General features: G+C 39.0%; 2 protein-coding genes across 2 annotated transcripts in view; one reads left to right on the top strand and one right to left on the bottom strand.

Annotated features, from left to right (window-relative positions):
* Positions 1–11: 11 nt before the first annotated feature.
* Positions 12–17,692, bottom strand: part of wdfy4 (WDFY family member 4) — a 46,490-nt gene continuing 28,809 nt past the window's right edge. Inside the window, 18 exon segments of the mRNA XM_089011420.1 lie at positions 12–2,911; positions 2,989–3,118; positions 3,946–4,042; positions 5,623–5,805; positions 5,905–6,084; positions 6,373–6,531; positions 6,698–6,855; positions 8,756–8,861; positions 8,943–9,152; positions 10,260–10,351; positions 10,725–10,875; positions 11,805–11,914; positions 11,998–12,121; positions 12,309–12,428; positions 12,757–12,799; positions 16,382–16,444; positions 16,520–16,605; positions 17,521–17,632. Of these exon segments, the coding sequence (XP_088867546.1) occupies positions 2,848–2,911; positions 2,989–3,118; positions 3,946–4,042; positions 5,623–5,805; positions 5,905–6,084; positions 6,373–6,531; positions 6,698–6,855; positions 8,756–8,861; positions 8,943–9,152; positions 10,260–10,351; positions 10,725–10,875; positions 11,805–11,914; positions 11,998–12,121; positions 12,309–12,428; positions 12,757–12,799; positions 16,382–16,444; positions 16,520–16,605; positions 17,521–17,632 (2,188 nt within the window). The 3' untranslated portion in view covers positions 12–2,847.
* On the top strand, positions 12,818–16,361 carry lrrc18a (leucine rich repeat containing 18a). The gene is made up of 4 exons (XM_089011426.1): positions 12,818–13,857; positions 14,358–14,486; positions 14,566–14,646; positions 15,508–16,361. Exon 4 carries the CDS (start codon positions 15,512–15,514, stop codon positions 16,316–16,318), a length of 807 nt encoding a protein of 268 aa, XP_088867552.1. The 5' UTR covers positions 12,818–13,857; positions 14,358–14,486; positions 14,566–14,646; positions 15,508–15,511; the 3' UTR covers positions 16,319–16,361.

Raw genomic sequence — 17,692 nt, 5'->3', positions numbered from 1 at the left:
GCTATTCATATACAGTAATATGTTTTTTCTTTGTGTACACTGCACCATAAGCATCAGTTTCACTTTCAGCTGCAATTCACTGATGTCACTGGCAAAGAACGGGACGATAGAATGCCAGGAGAAGCATTTTAAAACGGTACATGTGAACTACATTAGTGATGTTCAAGTTAGGCAGTAATGTCTGTCTTGTATCGAGTTTACTTTTCAGTTTTGTTCCTGTTTGTAGCTTTTATTGTTATGTTCTTCTCTGTGAAGGGCGTGCTACTCTTTCTCAATGTCCATCAAGCCTTGCTTTGTGTTTGAGGCCTGTTAAATTCCCAAGTCTTTTCAGATGGCTGACCTTAGTAACTGTTTGCTCAAGGGACATTTTCTAGATGCCTTGTTTGTGTCTACAATTGCTCTTGCTGCGATTGTTTTTTGTTGTTGTCCATTTTGCATGTATTGCATTTTATTGTTCTGTATTTTCGTGATTCAAAATCACCTTGCTATTTATAGCCATTTGTACATACTGGCATTTCAAATGGGTTTAGCAGCAACTCTACTATGTTAGTGTCTTTGAAGAGAATAATGCTTTTTCTTATTTTATTTTTCTTATTGGCCAGCATTTATTTCTCATAAGTGGATGAGGTATTGACATTTCATGACAAAATTCAACACTTTTAAACTCTGCAAATCAAATTAATCATGTTTCAACCATAGTCCCCTCGAAGGTTTGCCATGGGACAACTCTCTTGACAAATTGGGCCTTATCATGACATGCATGAAATTAGACTGTGGATAGTTGGCTGTTTACTCATTGCCACCTAAATAGACATATTGTGAGCATCCCTCAACAAGAAGTGTGGTGTGCATTGAAAAAGAACCCGGAGATAATTATAATAATATTTTGATTTGGGGCCAGGCACATAAAGTAAATTGAATTGAACCGCAGAGTACAGGGAGTCGATTCTTGCAAAATGGCCTCGGCAATTAGCAGCACATAACATATTTTGGAGGAGGGGTGGGTGCCTGCATGTGTTACGCTCAAGCAGGCAAGAAAGGTGAAGGTCGTGAGCTGAAGGTCAGGTTGAAAAAATAGAAGCGCAGGAAGTGGGTGATGCACACACTATTTAGTGGGAGAGGTGATGATGATGATGATTTTCATCATCATCATCACCATCATCTCCCCCTCAGTTTGCTCTCGTCGACCAGGATGAACCTGCTAATGACGACATTTATTTAAATTAGACTAATTGTAATCATGGTTAATAATTAGCTTTACAGTGCAGTATAATTGGGTTAAGCTACAAGATGGTTCTGCCTTGGCGCTATAATTTATTTGATTTAATTACTGTGAAGAAGCCGGCGCTTGGACATCTCTATCATAAAACCAGCCATGTAGAGAGAATGGAGCTGGCCGTTGTCTTCAGAGAAGGTCATTGGCGGCTCTTTGGGAGAATTACGATGACTATTTTCCACTCTATTAAGCTACTTCACTTAGCACAATTAGCTGCACACACAAAGGTTAAAGACAGACACCTCCTCCTTCATGATGGGGATCGCACGCACATGAAAAAAGTGACGGCAAGTAAGCCTGAGGTCCTTTTCCAAACTAAAGACTCTGGTAGGGGATCGCCTGTGTAAACTAAAACGTTATTACAGCCAACTTCAACCAGCAAAACACACTCAGCAATCTGCCTATATGAATACATGCAATAGCCATCACCTCTGGTGAGTTTACGTCGGGTGAGTTTATTTTATTTTTTTACCTGAGTGATGATGTTGTGACATCACAATGTGCTAAATGAAATTGTTATCATCAAGCGAAGTGAAGCATGGTCATGACGCCATCATACTTGGCCACCCTTTTTCTTAAACTGGGACATTTGCTTTGGATAAGCTGAAAAAAATTATGAAAAGTTCCAATATTCAGTCACTGTTAGCATACAGGATACCTAGAAGTTACTGGTGAAAAGCAAAACAACATTTGGGATAAATATGCCAAGATTTGGCAGGTATGTGCCGCTCGTTTTACAATTAATGTGAACTTGAATGTGACTGGTTAATTCTCAATGTTGCCAAATCCCAGTTATAAAAGGGTAGACATACTTGTGTATGCACATCATCTCATATTATTGTTTTATGTGCCCACTCCAAAATATGTTTAAAATAATCGATTGAGTTACACAGGTTTCAGGTCACATTGTTGGTGGAAGTTTTTGAAATGGATATGTTGGTCTCTTTTTAAAACTATGTTTCTGTCGCTGTAATCTGACCATGTTATTGCATCTTGGAAATGAAGCGGATTTACGTTGCTTTCAACATTTAGCTTGTAGTAGACGTGCACATTCCACCACAACGTCCCTGATCCACTGGTGAAAGGAACGCTTTCATTCTCTCCTCTTTCATCTAGAACTGCTTCATACAAAGGACATAGAAAGTGCTTCAGATTGAATGCCTGTTTGTGTCTTTTGTGTTGTGTCACATTATTTGCTATTTAGTTTTTTTGTTTTGACCTCAAGATGGCGCCGCGAGAGTGGCTGCCTTTACAGCAGGTCTTGTATTTTGTTTTGTTTTTCTACTTCATTTCCTTTCCTCTTACTTCCATCACTTTGCTGCTGTGAAATGTAAATTTCTCCACTGAGAGACTAATCATGGTGAATCCAATCCAATCCAATCTGAGGTTTCAATAGGAATTAGTGTAAACAGTCCCAAATAACAAACAATGTTTTATTCAATTATATTGCAAGTCAATATTTACATAAAAGAGGACACAGTACTCCTAAATATTCACATCTGATGCAAGGTTCACTCCTATTCAAGTCTTGAGGCACTAACAATAAAAACAGATTGAGGTCACACATGAGCTCACTCGCAGGTCCAAGTGAAAACCCGGCCCCAGGCATCACCTGCCAACAGTGTCGCATGGCTCCTACACAAAAACATTTTTGTTACAACCAAACATGAATGAAGTCAACCAGTCTCAAGTGTGTGTCACGTTATGAATACCTGGACAGGGCCAACGCTTTGATAGCGGGATTAGTTTTGCTGCAACGCTCCGACGCAGCCTGACTTCTGTTCAGTTCTCGACACAACACCAGACATCTCTTCCAACGTTTAACCTGCTGCGGGCCGTTTGCTATGGAAATACCATTGCAACGTAAACTTCAGTGTTATGATAATGATACCTCTTACAGTATTCACTCAAAAGGCTGCCAACTATGCCAAACTAATAATAATACTAAGAAGAAGAAGAAGAAGAAGAAGAAGAAGAAGAAGAAGAAGAAGAAGAAGAAGAAGAAGAAGAAGAAGAAGAAGACGAAGAACAAGAAGAAGAGTCAGGGAGGGCATCCGACGTAAAAGCTTGGTCAAAACAAACATGCGAATCAAACCTCTGTATCTGAATCTGTACACTGATTCGTTGTGGCGAACTCTTGAAGGGAAAAACCGAAAGGAAAATAATAATAATAATAATAATAATAATAATAATAATAATAATAATAATAATAATAATAATAATAATAATACATTTCATTTTGAAGCGCCTTTCAAAACTCTCAAAGACACTTTACAGTTATAGGATAAGTTTTTTCTGTGTTAAAACTAGTTTTGAAGTCATTTACCCGGCACAATGCTCAAGTGTGGTGAATTAGATCTGGGTATTATTGCTTTCTAAATTATACACGCAAACGAACACCAGCAGATTCACTCAGCAGTGTTTACTGACTCTATGTTTAATAACTTTATAACATTGTTCTAGCTAGCCTGAACATTAGCGAGGGATCTGAAAAAGATCACCCACATCGCTTGGATAATAGCGCTTGAAAATAATCATCTGACACTTAAGGATTTATCTAATTAGAGGAGTGTTTTCCTTGTGAAACTAAAAAGTAAAACTACTTTTGGTGCAGTTTTCCACTCGGCTATAAATAGATCTGTCTCGGATCGTAAAGCAAGCAGAACTACCGGCGCACTCTGTCAGCGCTGCTGAGTCTCGCCCTGGGGACACAGGCTCTTCCGGAAGGCCAGTTAATTGTGTTCTGGTGTACTCTCTCCTCCATATCTGTGTGAAAGACACATAACGAGTAGAAAAATCAGACATAATTCAACATAATAGCAAAGATACACGCAGCGGGGTACGCACACTTTCCATTCCTCAAGGTAATAATAAAGTAATAATACCAATTGTGAGCGGGTGGTGGCATTGGCACCCATTCCCTGGCAAGGACCTCATTTAAGAGTTTGGGGTTTGATTGCAGCGAGGCAGCATTATGCTGATATTAAACACACACAAACCAGTATGCTGTTATTATTACTCTGATGGACACCGGGTTGCAACCTGCGAGGTTAAGACAAAAGTAATGACGTGCATTCAAACACTATGCAGTCGTACACTTGATAAAGAAAAAGAAGAACCTCTTTCTTGCCCTTGCTAGTGCCTCAAAATGTGCAGTGATTCTCAACAGGAGCTGATTGAAATGTGTGGCCACATTTTGTGCAGATGTTACATTTTATTATTTTACATCATTCATTTTTTTTCTACCAGCAGTCTTCGTGTTCATTCTGAAGTACAGTGAGACCTCAACTTACAAACACCTCAACTTACAAACTTTTTGTCTTACAAACGTCAAATTTATGAAAATTAAACCTTATAATAAGCACTATTTTCATAATACACACCCACCACGGCTGGCGGAGTGATCTTCGGAGGAAGCACACGACCGAACAGCACCAGAGGTTAAGTTATCAACAGTCCTTATGGAAGGTGACTCTCCTTCCATAAGCCATCAATGACCATCAAAAAGGTAAATAAAACTTTATTTTACAGCACAGTTTATTTCTTTAATTACAGTCGTCATGTAATGCGCCTCTCTTTCCAAACAGCAATTCCCTTTGACCTCCAACGCCAAGTGACTTTATGATACAATGCAGTGTATTTCTTTCATTACAATACAATAGCACATTTATTATACATAGAATAAGGTATGTTGTGTGTAGTTTTAAGGCTTATTTAGTTGAAAAGTATATTTTATGGAAACCCGGGAACGGATTATTCCCATTTTAATGGTTTCCTATGGGAATTATTTTTTTGAGATACACACTTTTCGCCTTACACACTCTGTCTGGGAACCAATTAAGTTCGTAAATTGAGGTCTCACTGTAATCTCAAAGGCACTTTAACTCATTCACTGCCAGCCGATGTCCAAAAATGTGTCCACTCCATGCAGTGCCAGGGTTTTGTCATTGCCACTTGAATTTCAGGATATTGAGATTTAGGACTACATAAACAATACAGTGTTAGAATCTTTAGACTCTCTTCTTTCATCAGAAAAATTAATAAATTCCCAAATTATATGGGTCTGGAGTTATATGAACTTGAAATGAGGACGGCTGTTCAAAATACAATGCAATACATACATATTGGTTTATATAGCGTTTTAACAACAGCTGAAATTGGAACAAAGCACTAACATGGCCCCTTGTGGAAAAGAAGACAAACATTGCCAGAGGCCATAGCCAGCGCTTTATCGGCACCCAAACGTGAGAAAAAAAAAACAGAAAAAAATTTGTGAATGGCGCTTTACGTCATATTCTCAATTCTCGAATACATTTGTGAATGGCAGTGAAGGAGTTAATACTCACCCGTACGATGCCATCAGCACAGCCGGTGGCAACCACATTCCTGGAATCCCACTCATGTCGCTGTGTGAAGCTGACACAAAGGATGTCAGCACGAGGCCCACGGGAGGAGTCGGTGCAGGCCAACAGTTGACCCTTCATCGTCCACAGGTAAAGCACAGGCCCGGCACATGATGCGATTTCACCCTTGGACAGAGCATTGCTGCGTTAATATACGCAAAGCAGTCTTCTTTCCTTATTGCACTGAGCATAACACAGTAATGATGAGATTGAGGTCAGACTTACTGTGAGTTCATTAATGGCCACCGCCGAGATGCTACTAGTATGTCCCACCAGCTGTGTGATGTAGCTGAGCTCCTCCAGATCCCACAAGATGCACGTGAGATCACTCGAGCCGCTCACAACCAAGCTAAGGACCTCAGACGCAGTCATGCATGTCACCGCTTCCGTGTGGCCGTACAACGGCTGAGAGTAAGAAAAACAACAACAAAAAACATGACAGTGTCTTCCGGGAAAAAACTAATCTGACAAATATTCAAATCCAAGTGCAAATGCAAGTGGGGGCGGCTACACAAAAGGAGGTCTAACCAGCGCTTTATCGGCACCCACCCAAAAAAAACAACAACTAAACCCGAAAGTTTAAATATGTTGACATTATTAGAATATTTTGAATGAAAATATGATGGGGAAATTCAGAAACAGCAAGAATGTTAATGTATACGTATTTAAAAAAAAACATGCATGCAAACTCGCCTGTCTTAATTTCATGTGGGTGACTTTGTCCTTGTTGATCACTACATCCCACACACAAAGCACAGTGTTGCTTCCTGCAGTGATGACGGTCGTTGGGTTGGGACAGACGGCACACGTTGTTGGCCCCCAGGCACATAAATTCTCACACACAGCAAATATCTTGATGTGGACATGCAAAATAAAGACATGATGACACTGGACAGTTTTTGAGGATTTCATGAACACATATTATCTACACACCCAATAAGGTGTTCCAGCATTGGCTCTGTAGTCATTTCCTTTTTATGATCCACATGTATTCAAACAAATCAGTCTTCCAAATTACCTTCCCAGTGGTATAGTTTCCAAAGGCGCAACTGTTGTCGGGGAAACCCCAATTGAAAAAGCAACTCAACAACGGAGACAGAAGAAGTCGGTTACTCTCCAGAATCACCACCTCTTTTTCCAGACACACTATTTGACCCACTGGGCCTCTTGGCAGTTCTAAAAAAAATAAAACGTTATGATACTGTGAGTCTTGTTCCTTAAATCATCAAACTCCAATTTAAAAAAATAATCTTGTTATATTATTTTAACTAGAGGATTTTCTCAATCTCAGTAATCCTCCATTTTGTAAGACTAAAGCTAAGAGCTAGTTAGCTAGCTAGTGTTTAGAAATGAACGAAAAGGGATGCCCATTTCAAGGGAAGATCAGAGCATTGTCATCAAATGGTGAGTAGTTTTACTTTATTTGAATGTTATTGTGCCGATGACCATTTTATACTTGAGTTAATGGTGTACGCTTCCAGGTTGAGTGAACGCTAGCGGGTCTAGTTGCCATTGCTCACTCGTAAAAAAAAAGTTCTTATCCTGTGCCTGTAAAATGTCCTTGAGAGTTTTGAAAGGCACTTCCAAATACAATTTATTATTTTATTATTTAATAATAATAATAATACAAACATAACCATCTTGAGCCTGTTCGTGCTTGTACAGTATAGAATAGAATCTTGAAAAAATTTGAAGAAAATGGTAGTTAGCAGATTGCTAGGTTTAGTTGTGTGTGTTGTCCTTGTGAGTGTATGTATTGTGTGCGTGAGAGAAAGAGAAAGAGAGAGAGAGAAAGAGAGGGAGATAGAGAGCGAGATCAAGAGAGAGAGAGAGAGAGAGAGAGAGAGAGAGAGAGAGAGACAGACAGAAAAGAGAGACAGAGACAGAGAGACTATACACACACGCACGTAGGCTAACACACACACACACACACACACACACACACACACACACACACACACACACAGTGCAAAGGTCTGTAATTGTACCTGTAATTGACCTATCTGTACAGGAACAAATCATGACATCCTGTCACCAGCTCTGCCCGGGAAAGTCCCCAGAAAGAGGCCAAGTCCCAGCATTCCTCTTGCTATTCATCTCTATCTGCTTATTGATCAGATCAGACACTCTAAGATTTAATATGAAATGTAATATGCAGGAATCTCTCCCTGAACATTTGCACATTCATCTCCTCTCCCTCAGTGGGCCTGTAGGGATATTCAGATTATTAAGTAGAGCTCAGCAAAAGAGTCATCTCCATATCGTCATTCGCCGATGGCGCCTTCCGCCCCGTCCATAGTGTAAATTAAAATATGGATGCTCTCGCACCGTTGCAACGATCCCCTGGAGACCGCGATACGTCTTGTATACAATAATTGGCGTCAAATGGTGCGAGATAAAATAAATGCAGAAAACAACACAAAGTGGGGGCAGATGGAGGTGACAATAATTGCACGCTATTTTCTGGATTGTAATTGCACTCAATATTGGAGTCGCTGTTTTTTTATAGTCGATATGGAATGTGACAGCACTCATGTAAAACTATAGTTGGCTTTTCGGATGGAAAAATACCACGACCAATCCACCGATCAGTTCAATGATAAAACAACCACATGGAATTTTGAGTGGATTTATGTCTGTACTCTGACAGGGCTATTTCGAATCCAGAAGTATCCTCTTATTTGATATTTGTAGTACCGGAAGTCAAATCAACACGAGATTGTCCCTGAGCATTTGCACATTCACACAAGATTTGAGTTGGTTAGAGCGGCTAACTTTATGGTTAATAAGTTATCATTAATTAATCATTGGTTAAATGCATTGCATGAATACTTGCTTTTTACGTATTATGTCCTTCTTTATTTTGAGTATATACATTTATCATTTACTTAAAATAATTATTTAATTAAATGACTTAAAATAAATAATGAAAATGACATTTTAATTAATTTTAGTACCAAACAATGCACACAATTTTAAATAACTCTTGCGAATACTTGATGGTCCAGAAGAATTGAATGGAGCAAGTACATGTGGCCCATCGGCCACCCTTTGCCAGCCTCTGCTTCAAGCATACCTCTAAATGGTTGGGCAGTCGTCTTGAGTTTGTCCAGATTGAAGAAAAATGGAGCTGGATAGAGTGGTGATGGCCCTTCTTTCTTTGGATGGGGTTTCGTGAAGAGCTGTGGCGAGCACATACGTTTTTGCTTTAATTTAATTAAAGAAATAAATATATATTTTTTTCTTTAATTTAGTTTTTTTACCTGTTTAGGAATCTGGCCAAAGTTGCTGACATATCCTAAAACTGTGTTTTTAATGAGCGGATCCCTAGTATCTTGATGGCCTCTCTGGGCGTAAAAGTAAGGATGGAAGGTGTTGACACTTTCGAGAGCAGCAGGACCTTGTTGTCGGTACCCAAAGATCAGGTCAATCCACAAGTGGAGGTGTGAACTCACGTAGTCACTTTCCAAGGCCTGTTATAAACAACAAATAGGAGGTTATTGTGGCAAACCACTACACTGGCATGCAAAGCGTTGTAATAACAGTGAGCTCAAAGTCATCAGTCAAACTTTTAATATGAGACTGTAGCACCACTTGTTTTAGAATGAATAAGTAAAAAAAAAAGATGATTTTCTGCAAAGTCCATTTAAAAGTGAAATGCTGCATAGTTATGAGCATACCACCATGATGGCATTAAAGAAAGATTTGTCCGGAATTAGCCAGTGATTGTTTTGGAGGAGTTAATAAAGAAAGGGAGGAGTTACGGACCTGCAGGATGCTGGCAAATATTCTTAATAATCCCACCCTAGAGTAACAGCGGGGGGGGGGGGGGAACTCATAATGAGGATATATTGTCGTAATTTAATTTGTGTACAGAAGAAAAAAAAACAATCTTCAAAAGTCACTAACTTCATGAGCAGTAGATTGTGCCATGATAATAGTCAAGACACCTTCAGGATGGATTGAACAAGGAAGAATCGAGACCACAAAATAAAAAAAAGCAGTAATTCAAATGAGAAAGCGGAGAGAAGCCTGCACGCGTGATGCATTGAGTGTTTGTGCTGCAGATATGTTATGGTTGAAAAGCAAGAAAAGTGGCAATCGACAAATGAGAATACGAGGATAAAATAGTTTGCATACATGTTGAGTTTCAGAAATCATAAATCGGGAGATTTTCGTACTTGTGACTCTCGGGTGCGTGTTGGAATAAAAAGTGTAAATTAGAAGTAAATAAAACACAAAAATGCTTTCATTGTTTATAAATACATTTAATTAGCATAAAAATTTATTTTGTTTTTAACATTTTCTTTCGTGTCACCTTATAAATTAATTGTCTGTATTGTGTCAATAGTTGCTTGAGTGTTGTGGTCAAAATCGGGATTCTCCTGACCAAATCGTGAGACTTCACATGTACGAGTACGTGTTCACAACAGTATTGGACTTGCAGAGAACAATTGTTTCATATTTTAAAAAAGAATGTAGTGAGTTTAGCAATCAATAGCAATAATAGGTCTTGTGGGAAAACTCCTCATAATGTGATTAAATAGGAGTGTTCGAAATAAGGGGGTGAGGTCACTGACCTCACGATGGATTCTAATGAACTCCTGAGGGTCATCTTTGGCCCATACCGGCAGCTCCACATCTCCCAGAGGAGTTCCATCCGCCATACAGCCTAAAGACAGACGGTGCAGAGGAAAATATGCGCTATGATATTGTGTTCTAATATATTTTGCAAATATTTACCCATAGTATATATACACTGTATACACTGTATACTGTGGTGAATAATTCCACATCAGATATTACAACACTTGAGGATAAGATCAACTCAATGACAAAAACAAAGTTGAATCGCAACTCTTTCTAGAGAGGAAGAGGGATCGGAGAATAGTTACCGATCTAGTATGGAAGGATTTGTGACCAACAAAAAAGTACATGGGATCCGGCTAAAGTCATTTTCTGCCTTTACAGATAAATGACATGCACTTAATAATATGAGGAGTGTTATTTGAATAATTAAAAATGAAAGTTTTTGAGAAGCAGACCCAGCTGCATGTGGTTGGAGTTCAGCAGAAAGTCTGGCAGGTAGTAAAACTCCGGAGTCAGCTCCCTGACGTCACTCATGTTATCTCGGGAGGCCGACTCCCACTCCTTGTTTACACTATAAAACATCCGCTCGGGGACATCAAATCCTCCCTGCAAAAAGAGAAGACAGATAAAGTAAAAATTAGATGTAATGTTCAATCCATTTAGTCCTCAGAGAAGAGAACCTCACGGCAGACAAAGGACGCTTTTCATATTTCAATAAATCCCTATAATCCGTGATGAAAATCTCATGAGAGGGAATGTAATTTAGAATAAAACAATTATTGAAATGAATGAAAATAGCATATATATTGATAAACCTGGTTAGAGATGGAAATCCAGTTATGGATATTACAACGCGACTGTTGTTCGCATCAGTAGACAAAAAGTACACAGTAATTCACCAGACTAACATTATTGCTTTATTTGACTATCAAATATGCATGCATTTTCATTATAATCAATTGGACACCCTATTGGAAATTTGCAACATCAATGGCTATCTTTATGGGCTGATTTTAGATGCCTCCTGCAATTATTTGCATATATATTGGAATCTCATCATAATTTGTTTTCAAAAAGAGAGAAAGAAATAAAATAACCAGAACAGTTGTTGCGCAAACACTCAGAGGTTATTATTTCACTTGTTATTTTTAATGAAAAGCGCAGTGCATGTGTGAGCTGCAGCCGTGGTGTGCTTCAATTTTTATATACGGACCAATAAGCAGCTGACTAATATTTTTTAAATGTATTTCATCTAAATTTATATTCATTACCGCTGCCTTATCTGAATTTTAATGATCCTAATCACTAATAAACACGCCGTCAACACCTCAAGAAATATCTTCATGTTTGTGGAGTATGGCGGCTTGTTTTAATTTCAGACCTTTTTTTAACTGTGATACAGGTAAATGAATATATTGGATGAAAAACAACATATTGAATCAAAGATGAAAGTTACCGAATGTTAGAATTTTCACAACAAAATGACTGTAATTACGAAGTTTATGTTGGTGCTCACAACTTGTATTGTGCTATACCTGCAATGTCTGAAAGGTATGAGAAAAAGGCTCCATGCGAACAAGGAAAGAGGCCACAATAATGGCGGAAGAATAGTGGGTGCAGTAGTGGCATCTTGCTGACAAACTTCCTAAAAGATTTAAAAAAGAAGACAGTGGTATGTTGAATTAAAGCAGTGGAAGTGGAAGGGGAAAGAAGTAGCTGGAAAGATACCTTCACTCTCACTGTGCTCCACTTCTTCATATCTTTGGATGAACATCTGCTTTCTTTTCTCTGTCTGAGCACCCATTGGCTTTGACAGATCTCGGAATGTTGTGGGATCTGACAGGTCCAGTGTCTGGAACATATTTTGGATACAAATTGAAGTATGCAGCCATGAAACTCTAAATTTTAATATTGTCTGTCCAACTCAGAATCCCCAAACATTTAACCTACAGATATACATAACAGCTCAAACATTGTATCTTATCTATATAAAGAGTTTGCAAGGCTGTTAATAATTTTTTTTAAATAAGTTGTTGTACCTCGGACTTGTAGTCCGCAAGAATCCAGGGGAACACAGGATACTGCATGAGGTCATTGTATGTTCTTCCAGCAAGGGTGTTGAGATGCATCAAGTACTCAAAGTTACTGATATCCCCTTTCTGTTGGAGGAACATGAACACAAGGAGGATGAACACACCAAACATTGTTCAAAATAATAAAGATAAAGACAAATTTCCCCATTGCGGGACGAATAAAGGTATTCTGATTCTGAACATATGAACACCGTAAATATACTTGCTATTTGAAACATTATAAGAGACCAGGGGGCAACATTATAACCTAATTATGCTTTCCCGTTTTAATGTAGCGTAGTTTCAATTATGAGTTAGATTCTCTAATAAAAGTGACGGTGTTTATGCATTTATCTGAAGCACAAACAAGTCTTAAAGTGGATGAAAATAACACAAAATATCATCGGAGTCATACCTGCCATTTAACAAGGGTTGTCTTCTCAACCATGGGGATTTTCCTGATACACAAGAGAAGAAGTGCTATGTGTTAACATAACAAACACATTTTTGTTATACTTGTTTCCAAGCTACCGGTTATGAACTGTCGCACAGCAGAAGTTACTTTTTTTTCTCAAACCACAGCTATTCCATCTAACGGTGTTTAGGAATAATGTTTTTCTGCACCTTCTGTGGTAAAATTCACTACCCTTCCAACGATGCAGCAACTGTACTTGAGATATTCACTGTGTTCAAATGGGTGATGGTAGTTATCTTATGAGTCAATTTATTTATTTATGTATTTGTGTATGTATTTATCAATTTTCTCACAGTAGTGTACCATTTGCCAAGTACTGTATTTGTTAATGACCCAGTGATGGGTAAAAGAAAGATGACTTCTTCGACTGAAGTTGTTAAATTCTTGAAAATAAAATTTTCACCAAGAAAGAAAAGCTAATTGGAACAATACATTTTGACAGGTATTGGGAATCAAACAAGTGATCACTGCTCATGTTTTGTTTTTAATTTATATCAGCTTTTATCTCCATTTATGGTTTGAATTGTTGTTTTGTCACAGAATGACTCAGACCTTTTTTAATGAGGTAAGGGTCCTTCATATTAGTTTCTACAACAGTTTTAACAGATGAACATGAACATTTTAAGTTCGTGCTCTTTTTGTGTTATGTTACACGTAAGAAAGTGGCAATACATCTCGACCTCGGCATCAATAGGTGTGAACGAATGCCGTCGTGTGTGCAACTCTGTCCGAATTGCTGTTAACTCGTCCGGGAAATATATCTATAAATTTTATGAAATCCAATTTATACAGAAGCTACCAGTAAAAACTCCGTTTCCACATCAATACGTAGAGCATCAATCTGATTATCAGCGTCGTTTTACACGTTTAGCTGACGCCATGCTTTCGACGACGACGACGCGTTTTGATTACGTCACCGGATTGTAATCGATCTGTGGATTGGAATTACAATACTGAATTTGAAACATTCGGTACGGTTCGGGAAATATACATAAACAGCGTTTTAGCAATTTCAAACTTCCATAACGCCACCGTTCCAACGTGAGTGGATGTGACCAGAAACGTTCGTGACATATAAAGCCGGGTGCATTTTCTTTTATAAACAAGATGCTGCCATGAACTCCCACTGAAGGACAGAGACGACGGAACAAGGAAATACCAGATCACACAGATGGGCAGGCGTGTTGCGTGAAATTACTTGCGTCATTCTTTTTTTCTTTTACAAAATCAACGCAGTTTAATCGGCTCGGCGCAACGCGGTTACTGCAAGGCGCTACAATTCAATATTCCAAATGTAGTGACACTTATATTACAGGCTATATTACATATAATGCTTAGTGTTATATTAGGCTTCTAGTTAAATACTATATATAACTTATGTGATCACTGACAGTGTATAATTTTTTCCATTACTTCAACACTGATAGTTAATCTAGGAGAGCATGCATATCTGTGTTAGTTTGTAATGAACATTTCATAATTTACTCGCACAACACTATCCAAGTTGTTTAATTTAAATTAGGGGGGCATTCATTTGACAGTACCGTCCTGCTGCCAAGGACCCCGCGTTGCTAAGTAACAATGCCAAACAAGAGGAAACTCGGATTTGCCGTGTGCAAGAAAGGAACCATTGCATTCACGAGCTTTCTTCTCAATAAAAGCATTACCAGGTATTACTTTGTTGTGTTGTCTACATGCTGACAGCTAGCTTAGCTATGGCCTAAAGGGCGTTTCTTTGTTTTTTGGTAGGGGTCTCTGATGCTGTTGGTAGGCTTTTAAACGGAAGACTCTCCTGCTTTGTTAAATCAGAATTGGGAATACAAGACTATGGTGAGTAAATTGATGAATGTGTGCTGATAATAGTTCAGTGCAATAGAACAGATACATTTCTAAGCCGCCACTTCATCCAATAAACCCTGAGCAAATTATTTTGTAAACCTGCACTAAATCAATCATTGACTTTGGCTCAGTATGTATTATCTAATTGCAGGCAATAATTTCATGCCATAGTTTTCTATAGTAGGTTATAATAGAACAAGCACCATTGAATCGCCCCTCATCCTGAAGATGATGAATGAGGCAAGAGAGGGCCTTGGGGTGTATCACAGACACAAACACTTGCTCTCTTAGACAGGGCGGGGGGAAGAGTCAAAGCCTTCTAACATCCCATAACTATCATTTATCAAAATCCTGATTTGACTCTTCACTCATGTACATCCACTTTGACACAGGGATGGCAGGTATCCCATTACACTTACATTCCTCAAGCACCCCAAACAAACGCGCTGTTCTTCCTGGACAAACAAACACAGTCAGTGATGGCATTACAGCACTCGTTTGTTTTTGGTGCATTACCCATTGTCACCTCTCTGAGATTGTTCCCCTGCATTAGCCTTAATTAGCGACTCATGCTCTTAAATACCCCCATGGGCAACACCGGGTGAGCGCGCACTGGTTCAAACATTACACTGCTGGCCGAACACACACACACTTATACAAGCTCTCAATTCCTCAGAGAGAATGCTTTTCCTATTGCCCCCAGTTATGCATGATCCTTTTTACTGTGTGAATAAATCACATAAACTGTGCAATCACACATGAATACATACTGCAAATGTGTACACTATACATGTAGGTATAAGTCTAAAAATGTGAGATAAATCATGTGATTATTTTCCGTGTGTGTCGCAGCACCATGACCAAAAGGAAAGGAAACACAGGGACAAAGTTGACACTCAAGGATGCCAAAAAGGCCATACGGATGAAACCTGACGGGTGGCGCCGGCTCACACTCAGCAACATGGGCATTACTATTTTCCCGCAGTGTCTCCTCAAACTGACTAACATGGATGAGTTGGATCTCAGCCGCAACCAGATTCAAAAAATCCCAGAGGGTATCGGGAAGTTGTCATCGCTCAGGTGGCTGGACCTGCATAGCAACAAGATAGAATCTGTGCCCGAGTCCATCGGTAAACTGGTGGGCCTGACCTATCTTAATCTCTGTAACAATCATCTCACCTCGTCAGGTTTGCCCAAGACGCTGGCTTCTCTTACAAACCTGACGAGTCTCAATCTGGGTTTGAACAAGCTGGATGCCCTGCATCCAACAATGGTCCCTCGGGAGAGCCTTCAGGAGTTAGGCTTGTTTGACAACCACTTCACCAGACTCCCAGACTTTGTGAACGCCCTGTGCAATCTGACCAAATTGAACATAAAGCGTAACCCATTGCTGAAGGAGGCCGGTGAGGGGATGGAAACTGAAAAGTCAGATGAGGAGGATGGTGTGTACCTCGTCCATGAGAGTAGACTGTGTAATGTGTGCCTGAAAATATGTCAAGACCCAGGAGGACGGCATTTGAGAGGGGATTGTAGGAGGGAAAAGTATGAGGACAATCGGTGTTATTCGGGACTGGTAACACCAAACTCGGTGGCTGCAGTCAATCAGGACATGTGGAGAGTTAAGACCCTCGAAGACTATCAGTCTTTCGAAAGCAATATTTGATGTTTTGACATGTAAAAGTGCGAAAGCATTTGCTGTGTTAATAGATCCCTGCTTATTGACTACCTCGCATTTGCGATGATATCAGCAACACCTCGGCCTTTTAAGGATGAGACCACCTTGCACAACCTGTAAGACGGATTATGGATCAAGGTATCAATCGGCAAGAGATTTGTCATGTATCATTCAGAGAAGTTTGTTTACCGTTTATATGCAGATACATGGTCTTTATTTATGAACACCAAGAATGCTGAGTGGCCATTTTTCATGAAGACCTCAATGGCATTATCCTATGAAAGGACAGCGTTTTAGCTCACTGTAATATTACCAGGCACACATTTTAACATGATTTCAACGTTACGATCTGTGATGGCAGATAGTATGTATACTACTTTATTGCATATTTTGCATTTTAAATGTTTTTTTCGAACCTGAACATCAAAAGTTGTGTGCACCGAACTGTCAGCTGACCTAAATAATCAATCTGATTGCTTGCCATGAAACAAACAAAACACTTATAACATCAGCACATGCATCAAATTAATGATGAAGACAAACTAATTGACTACAATTTATAATATTCAAAAATCTCACACAAAACATACAAGGGGCAAGAAGTGAAACTGCCTTGCACTCCAGCTACATGCATCAGCTGCACTTGTCTGTCAGCTTCATTTTCAAGCCAAACAAACAAAATATTGTCGATGGTTTTTATCCATGTCATTAAATCTGTCTCTGTTTACACGCAAGGCACAGTTTGTTTTGCATTTTTTCCTTAACTGTACATAATGGGTATATGAAACCAAGTGACATAGTGTTGGGATGGTTCAAGTAATCCGCAGTATGGACTGTGTCTTTTTAAGGGGAGAAGAGTGCATAGTTTGGTATATGGTAGTGGTTTGTGCACAATCAAAACACCCAATTTTTTTAATGTTTCATTTTAGCATCGTCAAATGTGTAGTGTATGGATTAATATGACGAAGTTATCACCATTTTAACAAAAATCTTGAGAATTGTAAACTCCCTCATATGTATGGACTGACATGTTAAACAAATCAAACCATAACATGTAAAAAAATGACAATATAAACTGCCTCGTATTTATGGACTGACATGTTAAACAAATCAAACCATAACATGTAAAAAAATGACAATACATGTGTAAATGTATTCATTGTTCTTGTAGTCAGTGTGGGATGTTTAACCTTGAGCAAGAACCGCATAAATCGGGCCTCCTTGATGTCCTCGTAGAGCCAGTGTCTGCAGCTTGATGTCGACTCCGTACTCAACATGCTGGAGATGAAGGAATCCCTCACACTGGAGAAAGAATTGTGAGGCTAAAATGGGCAAAATCACCAGAGATGTGTTTTTGTGCAA

The sequence above is a fragment of the Hippocampus bargibanti genome, linkage group LG13 (genome assembly GCF_051943395.1).
Source record: "Hippocampus bargibanti isolate YZ-2025 linkage group LG13, ASM5194339v1, whole genome shotgun sequence".
Taxonomy (NCBI): Eukaryota; Metazoa; Chordata; class Actinopteri; order Syngnathiformes; family Syngnathidae; genus Hippocampus; species Hippocampus bargibanti.
This window is presented reverse-complemented; position numbering and strand designations above follow the sequence as displayed.